The following is a 16,743-nucleotide window of genomic DNA, read 5'->3' on the forward strand; positions in this document are numbered from 1 at the left end:
GACAGTGATGATTGAGGGTGGCGGTGATGGTGATAACAGTGATTGTGACTGTGGTGGCGATGGTGACAATAGCGATTGTGTTGATTACAGTAATGGTGATGAGAGTGATGATGGTGACAGTGGTGATGATGGCGGTGACGGCGATGATGGTGGTGAGTTTTTCAGTCCCTAAACTCTCCCCCACTGACTAGTGCCGGAGACTCCATGGGGGCACATCTCCATCGTAGGGAAGCCCTGGGCTTCCAGCAGGCTCAGAAGAAACTGCATTAACTAACCCCAGCATGCCATGGCCACCTGGGCCCCTGCCAGCCCTGGGGCACAGGAAGGAGAACAGATGGGGAGAGGTAGAAAGGGCCTGTGGGTGGCAGGGGCATCTCCAAGGCATGAGGGCCAGGGAGCACCAAGGGCAGGAGAGCATAGCCAGTGCCTTCCCAGCTTCAGGGCGGCGAGTCTCTCTGCAGAGAGGCCACAGCAGGCTCACCAGAGGTTCACCAGAAAGACATGCTCGATCTCCTGCAGGATCTCCAGCTCCCGGAAGACGTTGCGGACCTCGTCGCGCTCGATGCACTGCTGCTTGTTCATGTACTTCATGGCGTACATCTTCTCCGTGTCCCGCTTCTGCACAATGCACACCTGGGGGGCACAGGGCTGTTCGGCAGGACGCCTGAGGACGCCTGGGGACACATGGGGACACCTGGAAATGCATGGGAATGCCTGGGGATGCATCGTGAGGACACACGGGGACACCTGAGGACGCACCATAGCCCCTCTGCCTCCTGGACGTGGCAGATGCATTCCTCTCTGCCACATATGGCAGCACATTTGTTCTGGGGATTAGGACGTGGGTGTTTGGGAGGCCACGATTCTGCCCCCAGAGGTTCCTGTACTGCTTAGCGTGTGGCCCTGGAGGCACCTGTCTCAGTCACATCCTGGCTCCGGGGCTGTTGCTGGAGACCCCTCCCTGAGACTCAGTCCTGTGTTTCCAGTCTGCAGCAGGAAACGCAGGTCACACCTGTGAACAGCACTAGCTGCAAACGGACAGGGCCGGGCCTGAGAGCACCCAGGCGTGAGTCGGAGCCACACAGTGGCTAGTTGTGCGGGGAGGGCCCCTCACCAGCCATGACCTGGGCAGGGAGTTTTGCCTTCCTAAACCCCAACATCCTTTTCCAGGGCTTGGAGCAGCAAGCAGCCTGGAGGGGTACTGGGGAATGAATGCGAAAACCCACTCAGCACAGAGCCCTGCACCCAGAAAGCCTCATCAACCATGGCTGCAGCTTCGCCCTGGACACGCATCACTCCACACTCCAGAGACCACCTCCCATCTCAACACCGTGAGGCCAAGGCCCCTCACCCTGTCCTGCGAGGAGACACACGGAGTGAGCATGGGGCTTGAGGGCCACCACTGCCACCAGAGCGGGACCCCTCCGCGGCACCAGTCCCGACGTAGCTCTTCAGGCACCGTGCCCTCTGAGCACAGATCGTCAGTGTCAACACTGACGCCGCAGACGCACAGCTAATTGCTTGGCAGTGAGGATCAAAGTGAGGCAAGGGGTGAGAAGGATCAGTGAGCCGGGGCTCCCTTGCGGCCAAGGAATGTCAATCAGAATTAAAGACAAAGATCCCCAAAGGGAAGCCAAGAATTAAGGCACAAAATGGTAAGCAGCAGAGCCAACACCCCTGTCTCCCACTCAGGCTGGGAGAGACTTTCCCAGGTTGGGAGAGGACAGGTAACCCAGACCCACTTCCAAGGCCTTCCACAACCTCTGCTCTCTGGTCCTCAAGGAGTTGGAGCCCAGCGGAGGACCTGGAGGAATTGGACGATTCTGGATCACAAGGTGGGCCACAGACGGCCCTCGGCTCCTGGTCATATGCCCCGGAAGCGTGGTGGCACAACCCGTAGTCCCAGCTACTCAGGAGACTGAGAAGGGGGCATTGCTTGAGCCTGAGCGGTTGAGGCTGCAGTGAGCCCTGATTGTACCACTGCACTCAGCCCGGGTGACAGAGCGAGACACTGTCTCTAAAAAAATAAAGTCAGATGATTAACAGCCTGAATTCAACGTGCAACCTTCATCCCTCTCTGACACGAACGGTAACATGTTTGTTCTGGGGATTTGGACGTGGGTGTTTGGAGGCCGTGATTCTGCCCTCAGAGGTTCCTGTACTGCTTAGTGTGTGGCCCTGGAGGCACCTGTCTCAGTCACATCCTGGCTCCGGGGCTGTTACTGGAGACCCCTCCCTGAGACTCAGTCCTTTTGTGACGCAAAGCGGTGACCCTCCCTCCCCCCAGGGGCCACTGGGAGTCACACTGCACAGAGCACAGGGCTGGCCCAAACTAGGAAAGCACATCTGACGGTGCCAAGCAGTGGTCTGGGTGGATCCAGCTGTAGCATCATGGCATGGGAGACAGTGACTTGGCACTATGGGCTCTAAGTGTGGCCTCTCCAAGAAGCTGGCACCAGGCATGGCCTCAGCACCTCCCCGACCGGTGGGTGGGGAAAGCTGGGCCTGGAAAGACAGGAAGAGCCTTGTATTGGGGGCTACCCAGAGGTGCGTGTGCTGACGGGGGCTCCCGAACACACGGCCACACCTGCCGAGGAGCAGGGGCAGCTGCAGGCAGCCTGAGAACAGACGGAGACTGAGCTTGAACGAGGCCGCCTTGGGAGGGCTGGGCTGGGCGGGGTTACTCCTGAACTTCCTGCATTTCCTGTGACCATTTTTAAAATTGTTATTTTGAAAGCCAGTTGAGGGTTTCAGAATGACAGTGAGCATAAGCTGCAGCAGCCCTGGCTGCCCACTTCAGCTCCGAGGACCCTCTCCCGCTGCTTCCCGCTGCCAACGGGGCAGAGTCGCGTGGCTCAGCAGCATGGCTTTCCTCCCATGCACACGGCCACAGGAGGCAGAGGAGTCCCGTGCTCCAGACGGAAGCCCCAGCCTCACTCTGCACAGGCACAGAAGGAGCAGTGCTCTCCCGCGCCAGCCCCGGCACCCATGGCCTCCCGCAGACGGCCACTGCAGGCTCAAGGTGGCGACTGCAGGTCTGGAAACTGCTCCAGAAGGGCTATTTCTTGCCCTGGGGCTGGGACCAGACAGGCTGTGAGACAAACAGGGTGGAAAATCCGGCCCCCACCCTCTGCCCCTCAGGAGCCTGGCTTGGGGGCACTGGCTCGGGCCAGGGCTCTTGCTGCTGGGGGAGCTGCAGAGCCCACCTCTGCCTGGAGCAGCGCCAGTGCCCAGAGCCCAAGGCCGTCTCCAGCCGGTCCCAAGCCTCAGGCTTTCTGTCCCTTGTGCAAAGCCCCAGAAAGCTGCCTGCCCAAGCCACCCAACCCTCTCCGGGGTCCCCCTGCCCCTCCCGCTCACGTTGCAGCTTACGTGAGGAATCTCTGGAAGAACATGCCTTCCCTTGGGGTGCTGAACCCCCACAGCCCACTCTCCAGGGCACCTGGGCTTCCCGTGCCCTCTGGGCCCAGTCACAGGTGTGGCGGACACTGACTGGGTGTCTACTCCAGTCAGGACCTCACCCTCCTGCCAAGTGAGCTCACCCAGGACCACCTGCCTTCCCAAGCGTGGAGCCTGGGCTCCATCTGGGGCCAGCCCCTTGGCCCTATGACCCGAGCCTGCTCTCCCCATCACACACATCCTGTCACCCGCAGCCAGGGAGCAGGGACAGAAGAGCCGCCTCAAGTCAGGGCCTGGCCTCGCACACACACACATCTGGGCTCGCGCACACATGCCTGGCCTCGCACACCCACAGTTCCGTTGTCCACCAGAACAAAGCAGCAGATCCAGTTCCCTCCAGCCTGTTACCCCACCTGGGAAACAAACTGCCCTGGTCGGTGGAGCCATCAGCCACGATCGAAGCCCCTGGCCTGGACCTGTGGGAGGAGCTGCCCTGAGGAGCAAGGGGAGGCAGGGTTACACCCAGGTCTCCCGAGTCTTTGGGCTCTGTGTTCTGGAACATGCTCAGCTCAACTGCAGTTCAAGAAAAGCTTGTAAGTCTTCCTCTGTGCCAGCCCCACGCGAGGTACTGGCAGGGCAGGTTGAGTTGCCATGGTCGCTCCCTGGAGACCCTGGGGGGAATGCCTCGACCCCCAGCAGCAGGCCCGAGTGTGTTCCCAAAAGACACAGCCACCAGGAGCCTTGGAATGTGGCCTTATTGGGAACAAAGGTCTTTGAAGATGTAATTAAGTTGAGGATCTGGAGGCCCTGAACGGGGATGGGCCCTAAAGCCAATGACAGGCATCCTCATAAAAGACAGAAAAGAGATGATGGCGTGGTGCGGGCGCGAGGGCGAGGGGACGGCGCAGGCGCGAGGGCGAGGGGACGGCGCAGGCGCGGGGGCGAGGGGACGGCGCAGGCGCGGGGGCGAGGGGACTGCGCGGGTGCAGGGGCGAGGAGACGGCATAGGCATGGGGGGAGAGAGCGTGAAGGTGAGGCAGAGGCAGCGATATGAAGATGCCGGCCTGGGGATGGAGTGACGCGGCAGCAGCTGAGGACGCCACGAGTGGCCAGCAGCCACCAGACGCCAGGAGAAAGCACAGCGGGTTCTCCCACGGAGCCACCCAGAGGACCCACTCTGCCAGGTCTCAGGCTTCCCATCTCCAGGACTACAAGAGAAACTTCTGTTGTTTGCAGACACTGAGTTACGGAACTTGGTTCTGGCGGGAAACTCACTTTCTTCGCACCTCCTGTGTATACGCATCCCTGAAAACACCCTGTAGGCTTTAACCACCCGCGGCCACACCTGCAGGCAGCCGCCTCACCGGGGCTCACGCTGCGCCCTCATCCAAGCACCTGCCAACCCAGCAGCCCGCTTCCCCCAATCTCCTTCACCGCTTTCTGACCCAGCCAGCAGGTGGGGAGCCTGGCCCCGCCCCTTATTACTAGGACCCACCCTTCGAGGCCTGGACTGGCGGGCACGCTCAAGGTGGTTTGGGGGTGGTGTGGGGTTTTCCGTTGAAATGGATTTGATTAAGTCAATCACATCAAAGTGCTCTTAGATGAAGACAACAGAGTAGAAGGCAGGTCCAGCAGGCTCCCTCGGGCCCCTGATGCAGGAGGTTCCAATGAACGGTGGCGTAAAGCCCTGGGGTTGGTGCAGTCTCTCTGTCTGGAGGGACATCAGCACCCAAGATCACACAGAGCAGTGTTTACAAAAAAGACTGGAAACCCAGCGGCCTTTTATGACCAGGCCTGGGGGGCTGAGGGCAGGCAGGTCCGACTCAACCGCTTCCTCCAGGAAACTGGTCCCTGCTTTCCTGGCTGCTTCCTCCAATCATCGACTTAAACCCAAAGAGGATATGGAGTTAGAGGTCTCGCCATGAAGAGGAACAAGCCAACCCCGGGCTCGGGAGCCCTGGACTTTCCCCATGAAGCGCCACTGACGGGGAGGCCATGGCGCCACCTGGAACAGGCTGGTACCTGCAGCCATGTGACTGCCATTTCAACTGAATGCTGTTCAGGCACTTTGCAGATTTCAGTGATTCACCCAAGCTCTTCCTCTTTCCAAGTAATTTTTGTTCCCCAGAAGCAAATGCCTTAGTACCTAAGGCCTCTAAACGGTATGAAACCACCTCCTAATCCTACCTGGGGGAGCTTCTGATGTCCCAAGGAGAAGCAGAGCTTGGGGACGTGGGGACAGCAGGGTGAGACAGGGCAAGGCAGGCTTCCTCCCAGGGATCAGTGCCAGGCACCACAAAAACGGGAGGGTCAGTGCCCAGGAAGCGGCTGGAGAAGGTGTCTGCAGTGGCTGAGGAAGGCACAGCCCAGTATGGGGCCTCTGGGGAGGGCACTGGAGGCAGAGGGGTCCCCCAGGCAGAGCTGGGCTCCCGTGCACTCCAGAGGCTGCTCCATCTCCTACTCTCCTTCTGTCCCTCCTGAGAGCCCCCCCGAAGCTGTCGTCTTGACGTCCCTGAGAAGCTGTGTCCCACGGGCCACTTGTCCAGGCCCCTCTCCCTGGTTGAGCTCAGGATTCTAACGTGGTGAGTGGGAACCAGTTTTGGGGTTTCGGTTTTCCCCTGACGCTAAGTGGCCGCTTCCTAGGCCATGGTCGGCGGAGTTAAGAAGCCTCACGAGGCCACAAACCTCTTGGGAAGAGGTGGACACTGGCGGGCTCACCGAGGGGCCAGGGTGGCAGCTGTAGGGGCCATGCTGCGATGGCTCTGCGGCTCTTCTTCCATCTGCTGCAGATGGCAGAGGGGGGTCTTTGTCCCAAGAGGCTGGGAACCCCCCATGCCCTATGGCTGTCAGGTGTTGATGGCCAGGCAGGGGCACCCAGCCCACCGGCTTCCTGGGGGACGGAGCTACCTCCCAGGCCCATACGTGCACGGGCGCTTGAGCTCCTGCCTAAAGCCCTCGTTTAATCAGAACATTGCCACGGGGCTAAGGCACGCGGTTGCTGCGCCTGCAGGACGGTTCCTTCAGCAATAGCTGCCACCCCTCAGCTGCTTCATGCCAGCTGGAACCTCGCTGGGCTTGGAAAAGCAGATGGGCTGGGGCGCCGTCTGAGTCCTCGCCACTGCGGAACCACTGTGGACATACTGTTTCTGGTGCTTGCACACAAGTGATCATTCTGACGAGATCTGGGATTCTGGGCTATCTTCAAACGGAGCGTGGAGATCCTGCTCCCGAGTGGCTGAGAACCTGTGGCCATGTGGATTCTCCCACTTGGGGATAACCAAGGCTCTTAACACCTTGCCTGGCTACTCCCAGCTCTCCTCTTGCCCCAGGACTCAGGACCTGTGCACAGGATATGCGTAGTCCATGATCCATCTTGAGGGCCACCCTCCGTGCTGCCCAAGCTTGACAGTTGCTTCCAGGGGAGCTCTGCCAGCTGTTTCTCCCTTGCACCCTCCTGACACCTCTCGATACATCCCTGAGTCCTGGGCGGCACCTCCATGTCCCTTCCTCATCCGCCACATTCCCATGCCTTGCTGCAGTCCCCTCTGAAACAGGGGGGTTCCTAAAGCAGGTTTGCCCACCTCACTTTTTCTGCCACCCCTGCTGCTAGATGAGGTCTCTACGAATTCTTGGGGGGACTCTGGGTGCCCCTCCACAGTCAGAGCTCCCTCTCGCCTGTTTCTGCAGAGCTGTGAGCCCAAAGGGTTTCACCCTCCACACTCAGCACCCCATGCTCTGTATGGCCCCTTCTGAGCTTCTGGCCCCTTCATGCCATGGCTCTCCCCTACCTGCTTGGTAGGTGACCAGGGCAGGTGTGGCTGCCATCCGTTCCTGTCAGTCAGGGACCACCTCTTCTTGCACCTCTGGCTGCCTCAAGCCTGCAGCTCTCGTGAGCTGCTGGGGAGGCCTGGGGGGCTGGAGGTCAGATAAAGACACAAAGTCTATGTTGTTCAAAGCCATTGCACATGGGCTAATGTGTTACAGCAGCCATTGGACACTTATGCAGTGTGCCTACCGGGCTTGGACACTTGTGCAGTATGCCTACCGGGGCGGGTGGGCAGGTCGTGTGGCATGTCCACCAGGGTGAGTGATGCGGCTGTGATGGGACCTAGGGCAGGGATGCACACTGCACAGGGGACACCAGACACACGGCTGCGGGTTTAGAAAGCAAGGGGAGGCTGTGACTGGTGTGAGTTGTGTGAACTTTGTCCCAAGAGGCTGGGAACCCCCCCGTGCCCTATGGCTGTCAGGTGTTCATGGCCAGGCAGGGGCACCCAGCCACCGGCTTCCTGGGTTGTATCACGGAAACTCTCCTGCCCCAGTTCCACCTGCAACGGTGAGGCCGGCCCTCAGGGACCCACACAGGTGGATGGATCCCTTGTCCTTTGACCACGGCCTCTCGGCTGCTGTGAACAGTGTGAACTGTGAGTGGTATGAACTGTATGAGTGGTGTGAATCACGTGACTGGTATGAACCATGTGAGTGATGTGAGTGGTGTGAGCCGTGTGAGTGGTGTGCCACCCTTGACGCCAGAAGCAGGTTAAACGGATATATTAAAAGAAATCAGGCCAGGTATGGTGGTTCACACCTGTAATCTCAATACTTTGAGAGGCGGAGGCGGGTGGATCACGAGGTCAGGAGTTTGAGACCATCCCGGCCCAACATGGTGAAACCCCATCTCTACTAAAATACAAAAAATCAGCTGGGCGTGGTGACGCGCGCCTGTAGTCCCAGCTACTCAGGAGGCTGAGGCAGGGGAATATCTTGAACCCGGAGAGCCAAGATTGCACCACTGCACTCCAGCCTGGCAACAGCGCAAGACTCCGTCTCAAAAAAAAAAAAAAAAAAAAAAAAAAGAAACCAATCAATGGAAATACGAACCAAAATCTTTCTTACAAGGGTTATTTCTGGAAGGAAGGAGAAGGCAGGAGGAAGGGACAGTGCCCGGGCCTCCAGGTGACGTGGGCAGCAGAAGCAGACGGGATGCTCAGGATATGGAACCACAGAGCCACCTGGGCCCTCAGCAAGTAAACAGCAAGGACAGGGCCCACAGAGTGACTGGCGGTCATGGGCCCACCTCACTGCAAGACTCATCCGGATCCTGACTCAGAGAAACCATCAGAAGCCAGTCACAGGCACTGGAAGAACACAAGCCTGGCGCAGTGTGATGGGATCGTAAAGACCATTGTTTCAGGTGTGGAAAAATACCGTGGTGGTGGCTACGAAGAGAGTCCTCCTCTTTAAAGACACACACTAAACTATCGATGGATAAAATGACACACTCTCTGGAATTCATGTCGGATACCCAGGGCACGGTGGGAGGTGGGCGAAGGCTGTGGCTGAAACAGGATTGTGCCGCGTCGGTTCCTGGTGAGGCCGGACCCGGGCGCTTGTGGGGGGTCATGGTGCTCCTCTCTATACCATGGGAGTTGCACCTTCTAAAAACCAGAAAAAGAGAAGAGTGGAGACAATGCTTCCGTGGCCGCAAAACCCATGCATGGGCCTCAGTCAGGAGCACAGAAAGGACCCCGGCCCCTTCCCCAGGTGCCAGGGCCTGCAGACGGCCTGGTCAGCAGAGGGACGTGGTCAGTGCTGGGACTCTGGGCCCATGGGGAGGCCCGACTGCCCCGGAAATGGTCATTGATGTCCCTGTGGTCCTGGATGGCACAACCTGTTATGAGAAGGGGGGGACTGGATGGGGTGGCCAGGGGCTCCCAGTCCAGATGAGGAAGCTGAGGCTGGGTGGCAGGTGGCAACCCCACCATGCACGGGCCCCACACGCACTGGGCAGCTGTGTCTGCCATGCGTGGGCCCAGCGGGATGGCGAGGAAGCTTCCTTCTCACTCGTGGGCTCGCTGCAGGACAGCCAGGGAGGCGGCCCGGGAGGGGGTGTCTATGACGTTATGCTGCCTCAGGTCAGTCTCAAATACAAGTTTAACTTTCCACACCAGAACGGCTCAGTCACCCTCAACACGGTTTCCAATACTATCCGCCACTCACCCCAGCGGCTCCAGCCGGTGGCCAGAGGTAGAAACTTAGAGGCGAGTCTCCCACCTAACAGAGGCTTCCTTTCCTGGGCCATTCAGACATTTGCCTGCCAGTTTACGTGTCAATCCCGGCGTGACCCTGGACCTGGTGCCTGGGATTCACTCACCAAGCAGAGCTCCTCTGGATCGGACAAACGTGTTGGCCCCAGGTTCCCTGCACTCCCTGTCTGTGCCCCCAACCTCCAAGTGCTTGTGGGCACCAGGCCTGCCATGGACCCGCCAAGGTGTGTGAGTAGGAGAAGATCTTCAGCTTCCACGCTGTGGTGGTATCACGGAAACCCGCCTGCCCCAGTTCTACCCCCAAAGGTGAGGCCGGCCCTCAGGGACCCACACAGGTGGATGGATCCCTTGTGCTTTGACCATGGCCTCCCGGCTGCTGAGACCAGAGCTGCCAGCTGGGGAGGCAGTTTCGTTTTAAATGCCCACTCCTTGGGCTGTGCTCCCTGGACGGTGCTCCCCAGGCTCCCACTCCTTGGACTGTGCTCCCTGGGCTGTGCTCTCTGGGCTCACAGGCTGGGCCCCTCGGCCCTCCACTGGTGCTTGTTCCTCCCAAGCCAGGTGACCTGACCTGAGGCCAGCAGGGCCACCTCTCTGGCCTCAGCTTCCTTGCAGCTCCAAGGCAAAGGCAAGGACCATGCACGCGCCTGTTGAGGGAAGAAAATGAGAAAATGGATATGAACGTTCTTCTCCTCCTGAATCAGTCATGAGGGAAAGAGCTATTTTAAGGCATAAAGGTGCAGCCTGGGCGACCCAGAGAGATGGGCCCGGCAAATTCCCACCGTGTTTTGGCCCATTTAGGAGCATGTGGTAACCGTTTCTTCCATGCGGACTCTGCACCGAGGCCCCCACACAGGATTTCTTTGGTCCTGCAGTGGTGGTGGAGGCGAATCCAAAGCAGAGGGCGAGGCGCAGCGGAACCTAAGTGTGCCCGCGGTGCTGGTCCTGGTGCAGCTTCACCCCTCTGCCCCTGGAGCCTGGAGCGGAACCGGCCCTAGTAGAATCAGCTTCCCCACGGCAGGGAGAGCACGATCCCTCCCCTGACCTTTTAGGAGCCTCCAGCTGCTGTGTACACAGGGTTCCTCTGGGTTCTCTCATCAGAGCTGCCATCCCCCGTCCCAACTCTGGCCTGGCGGGGAGGGTGGTCTGTTTAATCCTTAGCATCTCTGTCTCCTTCAAAGCCATGGTGGTCAGACCCAGCACAGCCTGGAGCCCCCGAGAGTTTCCAGCCCTGACCTTCCCAGAGAAAAGGCAGCTGCTAAGCTGGGTCCCTCAGTGTGGCAGGTAAGTGGATGAGGCCTGGAGAACTGCCAGCAGCCCTGGCAGGGGTCTTCCTCCCACCATATGGCCAGGGCACGGGGCAGCCTCCTTGGGACCGAGGCAGCGTCTACTGAGGACTGTGGTGCAGCAGCTGCTCTCAGAGGCCCCCATGGGAAGCTGGACAGCAGGCCCAAGAGATCCACACGATTCAGGAGACGGTCCTTGCTTTAAAATGTAGGTTTTATTATCACGCAGGTGGGTGAGATCAGGAGATGCTTGCCATTGATGAGACCATTTGTTACAGTTCCCAACAGGAGGTGGGGCATGCCACATCATGGGGCCACACAGGGGAAGACCACGGTCTCAGAGACAGACGACATGATGGGGAAACAGGCAGAGCCTTGGCGGAGGCTTCCTCGGGAAAGGTGGGGAAAGCCGGGTGAACATGCTGGAGGCTGGGCTGTGGGGATACAGGCCTGCCCTGGGTGTCTGCGGTCAGGCCGTGATTCGTGCAGGGGATGTGGGCCCGAGCCTGGGAGCACACAGAGGAGACAGCTGGGGGTGGGTTGGGGGTTGCATTTGAAAGGCAACCAAAGGCAAGTGTTTCTGATCTCTAGGAAGTGGCTGGCCCCAGAGGGGCAGTCTCTCCAGGGTCAGCAAAGCCCTGACATTAAAGCGTTGGAAACACAGTTCATACATGTGAAATGCACGCACCCACACATACATACCACATACACTCATGCACACACACAGAGGCATGCACACACAGACATGCATGCACCCACACATACCCACACCACATACATACCACATACACTCATGCACACACACACAGACATGCATCCACACACATACATACCACATCTACACATGCACACACACACAGAGGCATGCACACACACATCACACAGACATGCAGGCACACATACACATGCTCATGTACACACACAGGCATGCACACATGCATGCACACACGCGTCCATACACGGGGAGGAGGGGCAAGCTGGGTGGACACTTCGGCAGAGACCAGGTTGCAGTGCTGGGGTGACTGTCCAGCCCTGTCTGGGCCCCCAATGCTCCTGAAACCCTCGCCCTGGGCCAGGCTGGACATGTGGGGCCAATGTGGGGCCAAGCACTCCCCATCAGAGGTCCAAGGGAGGAAGATCACACTGCACTTAACCATTTAAACCTCAAAGCCAGACAGGGTCTGCGGTGGCCAGTACCGCACTCCACACTCCTGAGAGCCACAGGCCAGAACCCTCGGGAAGCTGATGGGCATTTTACAGATTGTGTGAGGGCTCAGGACAAGAGCACTGTGTGTGCTGAACCTCCCCACAGCCTGTCCTGGGGCCCTGGGTCCAGCCAGCAGATTCCTTTGGTCCCCACAGGAGGACAGGTCAGTTCAGCCCAGTAAACATTCTCCGGACCCAGCAACAGCACACGGTCCTCCCAAGCCGGGGGAGCCCATCTCACACACACAATCACAGAATCACAGCAAAGTCAGCAAAAACCCAAAGCCTGTATCAAACCATCTTAGTCCCAACTAACGGAGTCCAGAAACACCACTACTGCAAGGTCCCCAGGGGCACCACACACTCCCTGCCGGATGGGGGTCACTCTGTGCCACACACTTGTGGCCGCCACAAAGGGCTCCTGCTGCCCTGAGCGGGGTGGCCGGGCGGCGGGCTGGCGAGGAAGCCAGAGCCTGTGCTGCTGGGAAGTGAGAGGCGTCTGGGGAGAAACCCAGGCTCAGTCGCCCGCAGTGACTGCAGCAGCCCCTGCCCCGGGAGCCTGGCAGCAGGCCAGCATTGCAGGGCTTCTGCAGACACTGCTGGACATCATCAACTTTCAGAGGCCACTGCTGGCTCCCTTTCAGCCAGGCTTCCCGGACACTAGGGGGCTGTCGCGTGAGGGTCACCCACGGCACATAGACCCGGGGTCCTCAGATCCCAAGTCCAGAATCCAGGCCTGGACATCTCAGGAACAGGGTGGACAGTGAGGACAGGAACGCATCGCTCACCATGGGAACACACATCACAAATAAGCAGCCCCCAGGACACCCAGCTTCCAATCGGCGTCAGTGTCCGCTGGCTGCAAGCGTGAGGAACAAACAGAGCTGCCTGCCAGGCTGAGGTCACCCAGGCTGCCTTTCGGTGGAGCTGCTATCCTGGTGGCCTGGAGAGCATGAGGCCCCCCAGGGAAGCCCCCCCAAGGGCAGAGCCTGGGCTACAGGCAGCGCTGACTCGAGCCACCCAGGTGGTGGTCTGGGACCCCCATGACTCCAAGCTGGCAATTGAGTTTCATCCTAGAACCCAGACACCTCAGAGCTCTTCTCGGCCAGTGCTGCTCTCCACCTGCAGCAAACCCCCCGATGGATGAGAGGAACCCTCAGAAGCAGCTCCTCCCGGCATGGACTCAGAGGCCACAGGCTCAGCCGCTGCGTTACGGCTGAACCTGGCAGGGTGGTCCTGCAGCAGCCGGTGGAGGCTGCCATAGTGACCACAGGCACTGTCTTCTGGCTGAGACAGCACAGGGGGCCCAGGCAAGGTGGAATCAGGGCCACGCCCACAGGCCCTGCACAGGGACATGGAGCTGGGGAGCCCGGCCAGGCAGCCCTTCTTTACCCACAGACATGCTCTCCCTCTTCCTGCCTCTCTCTTGGGTTCATCGGGGACGTGGGGTCACTGCAAGGACAGGCGGTTCCTCGGGGTGGGTGGGGGCTGTGGTGAAGGCCTTTTGACCCCCGTTTTCTTAGTTCTTTCCGCACAGCCTGGGAAATGCGGACGCCGTGCGCCTGTGCCTCTCTCTCTCTCTCTTGGAAAGGGGGATGGCCTGCGGTAAGGGTGTGCAGGGCAGGGTGAGGAGCCTAGCCAGCTAGGGGGGTTAGAGAGGAGACAGCAGAGGCCCACTCAGGGTCAAGGGGCAGGGCTACACCCAACTATGCCCACTGCCCAACAGCCAGCCGTGCCACCGAGAAATCCATCTGGGCAGGGGGCTCTCAAACCCCCAAAGGGGCACCACACCCCTAGAGACACGCCTCTGCCTCCGGATAGCTGTGCCATCAGACACCACCAAGCTGGCGTCCTGGTGTTCCCTGCAGCATTCTGGCCGAGTGGAAACCCAGCCTCTGCCCCTACAAACATCAACAGGAACATGTGATCTCCCAGCACTTAGCACCTCACACCCAAAACACTCCTAGTTAAGTGAGGGTCTGGCTGTTATTCCCAGGAGCACCAGCCACAGCTTGGCAAAGCCAAACCCGACCCTCCACCCACACCTGCTGCCCAGGCTAGGTACAAGAGCCACACGCCCAGCCCACCCAACTCCTCCATCCAGAAGCACAGCCGTGGCTCCAGAGGACGCCCACTGGCCCTTTGACAGGTGCGAGAAGGCAGGATGCAGGGCCACGCAGCTCAGGAACAAAGTTCACAATTTAACACTGGAAAAAGTTAGAAAATAAAGTCTCTTAGTCACAGTAGCAAAAAGTTACACGTAACAATGTGACAAATGATAACTACAGGAACAACATAGCATAAACATAGCAAAATATGAAGAATCAATATAAAAAAGCAGATGCCTATTTGGGTAAAAGTCACTAGACCCCTAGATGGGTAAGATCTCCACTTTGCTCTCAATTAATCTGAAAATTTAAGTCCTACCCAAATCCCAGTGGGGTTACTTTCGACCTTGACAAGACATATTCATAAGACATATGGCCACAGTCCATGTGGAAATATAAACACAGGGGAAGAGCCGGCATTTTTGGCAGAGTGTAGAAGAGGCTCTGGAGTACTGCGGCCTCGCTGGTCAGCACACCCTGCAGGGAACAGTGCGGGACGCCCAGAGAGAGGCCTGCGCGTGGCCACACCCACAACAAGCTGTCCACAAGCAGTTCCAGACCTCGAGCCTGCCGATTTAAAAGGCTGAATTCCAGCCAGGCGTGGTGGCTCACACCTCTAATCCCAGCACTTTGGGAGGCTGAGACGGGCAGATCTCTTGAGGTCACGACTTTGAGACCAGCCTGGCGAACATAGCGAAATCGCCTCTACTAAAATTACAAAAAAAAGTTAACTGAGTGTGGTTGCACATGCCTGTAGTCCCAGCTACTCAGGAGGCTGAGGCATGAGAATCACTTGAACCTGGGAGGCGGAGGTCGCAGTGAGCCGAGATCACGCCACTGCACTGTAGCCTGGGTGACAGAGGGAGACCCTGACTCAAAAAAAAAAAAAGCAAAAAAATAAAAGCTGAATTCCAAATGGACTCCATTCTCCCCAGAACAGAATGTTTTTTGCCCTGATGGTGAATGAGGCAGCGCTGGGTGCAGATGGTCTTCAAGCATGTATGCATGTATGGGGGCCAGGGTCTATTGTCCTCTGAGAGGGGCCATGAGCTGGGAGCTGCTGGGAGTGGGGCAGATGAGGGTAACTGGGGCACGGGGCCAGTGGAGCAGGACCCGAGGTGGGGGGAGTGCAGCAGGAGGACAGAAGGGCATGGGTGGTGAAGGGGCTCTGGCGGCACCAGCAAACTGTGCCTTGTTGACTATTTGGAGCAGAAGCCACTGGAAAACAGCACCTGAGGTGGGCGGCTCTCACCGAACTCCCCTCATCTGTCTAAAGACAGACCCTCCAAGAGAAACTGCCAGCTCAGCCCCTCCTGCAGTTCCACCGGCCCAGGAAAAGGGACCCTCCCCCTGGAGAGGGGCCAGGATCCACCCCCGCCTCAGGCTCGGTCACAAACCATCACAGTCCCCATTGCTTCTCTGAGGGCCCTGTAGTCTTCCCTACAAGCTGTGTGCCCCCGACGCGGCCCCCACTCCACCTTCTCCCAGCCGGCCCGTCAGCCCTCGGGCCCCCCACGCGGCCCCCACTCCACCTTCTCCCAGCCGGCCCGTCAGCCCTCGGGCCCCCCACGCGGCCCCCACTCCACCTTCTCCCAGCCGGCCCGTCAGCCCTCGGGGCCCCCACGCGGCCCCCACTCCACCTTCTCCCAGCCGGCCCGTCAGCCCTCGGGGCCCCCACGCGGCCCCCACTCCACCTTCTCCCAGCCTGCCCGTCAGCCCTCGGGCCCCCCACGCGGCCCCCACTCCACCTTCTCCCAGCCGGCCCGTCAGCCCTCGGGCCCCCCACTGTTCTGGGTATTTTCTTTTTCCCCCACGATGCCCTGCACATGTCACACTAACAATAAATTCGTATGCTTTTCCTCCTGCCCCCGTGCCTCCTGTCAGCATGTTTCACAGGCCCGGCTCAGCCTCAGAAGGCAGCGGGAGAGACAGCTCCTCCATGGCGTGTTTGGTTCGGGAAACCTTGGCCCAAAAAACAGGAAAACGCTGTACCCCCACCAAGGAGAACCACAGACCGGAAAAGTCAACGGCTTTTAAGAGACTTGTGTCCAGAGATGGGGCCCGCCTGACAGGCCAGAGGGGCCGGGGCTCGGCATGGACTTGGGGTTCATGCCCGGCCCAACCTGCACTGGTCTGCGCCCCCCAGCCAAGCCTGGTCCCAGAGAGATCCTGGGGCAGCGACCTGCCCTCCTCCCTGGGGCAGCTGCATCCAAGCCAACCACCACCAGCTCCCGGAAGGACGTGGGAAGGGACTGCCCCCATCCACGGTTCCTGTGACCACAGCCCGCAGCCTGAGATAACCGTAGCCTGAGGCTGGAATTTGGAGTCCTGGATTCTGAACAAGCACAATTAGGCAGTGCTGGGGAGGCAGCGAGCTTCTCAGACACCGAGGCCTTTGTAACCCCGGCTGGAAGCTGAGAAGGCGCCAGGCAGAATTTAATCACACTGAGCGGCCTGGGGGCGGGGTGGGGGCGGAGCGTGGGCTGGATGAATGTCTAGGCTGGGTGGGGGCGAGATGGGGGTGGAGAGTGGGCTGGATGAATGTCTATGCCAGGTGAGGGGGCAGGCAGGGGCGGGGGGCAGGCTGGAGGAATGTCCATGGCAGGAAGAAAACAGATTTTCTCCAAGTCTAGATTCCTCCCGCTAAGTGGTTAGTCCTGGAATTAACTAAGACCACCACTTTCAGCTGGACAGAACTGGGGG

General features: G+C 59.2%; 1 protein-coding gene across 2 annotated transcripts in view; it reads right to left on the reverse strand.

Moving 5' to 3' along the window:
- Positions 1-16,743, reverse strand: part of STK32C (serine/threonine kinase 32C) — a 98,848-nt gene that overhangs the window by 17,909 nt on the left and 64,196 nt on the right. Inside the window, exon 3 of one of the 2 annotated variants that reach the window (XM_010359850.2) lies at positions 482-633. In XM_010359850.2, coding sequence (XP_010358152.2) covers positions 482-633 — 152 coding nt within the window. Of the gene's footprint in view, positions 1-481; positions 695-16,743 lie in introns of both variants that reach the window. The other variant, XM_030940709.1, reaches the window with a different exon arrangement.

This window comes from Rhinopithecus roxellana, chromosome 11 (assembly GCF_007565055.1).
Source record: "Rhinopithecus roxellana isolate Shanxi Qingling chromosome 11, ASM756505v1, whole genome shotgun sequence".
NCBI lineage: Eukaryota > Metazoa > Chordata > Mammalia > Primates > Cercopithecidae > Rhinopithecus > Rhinopithecus roxellana.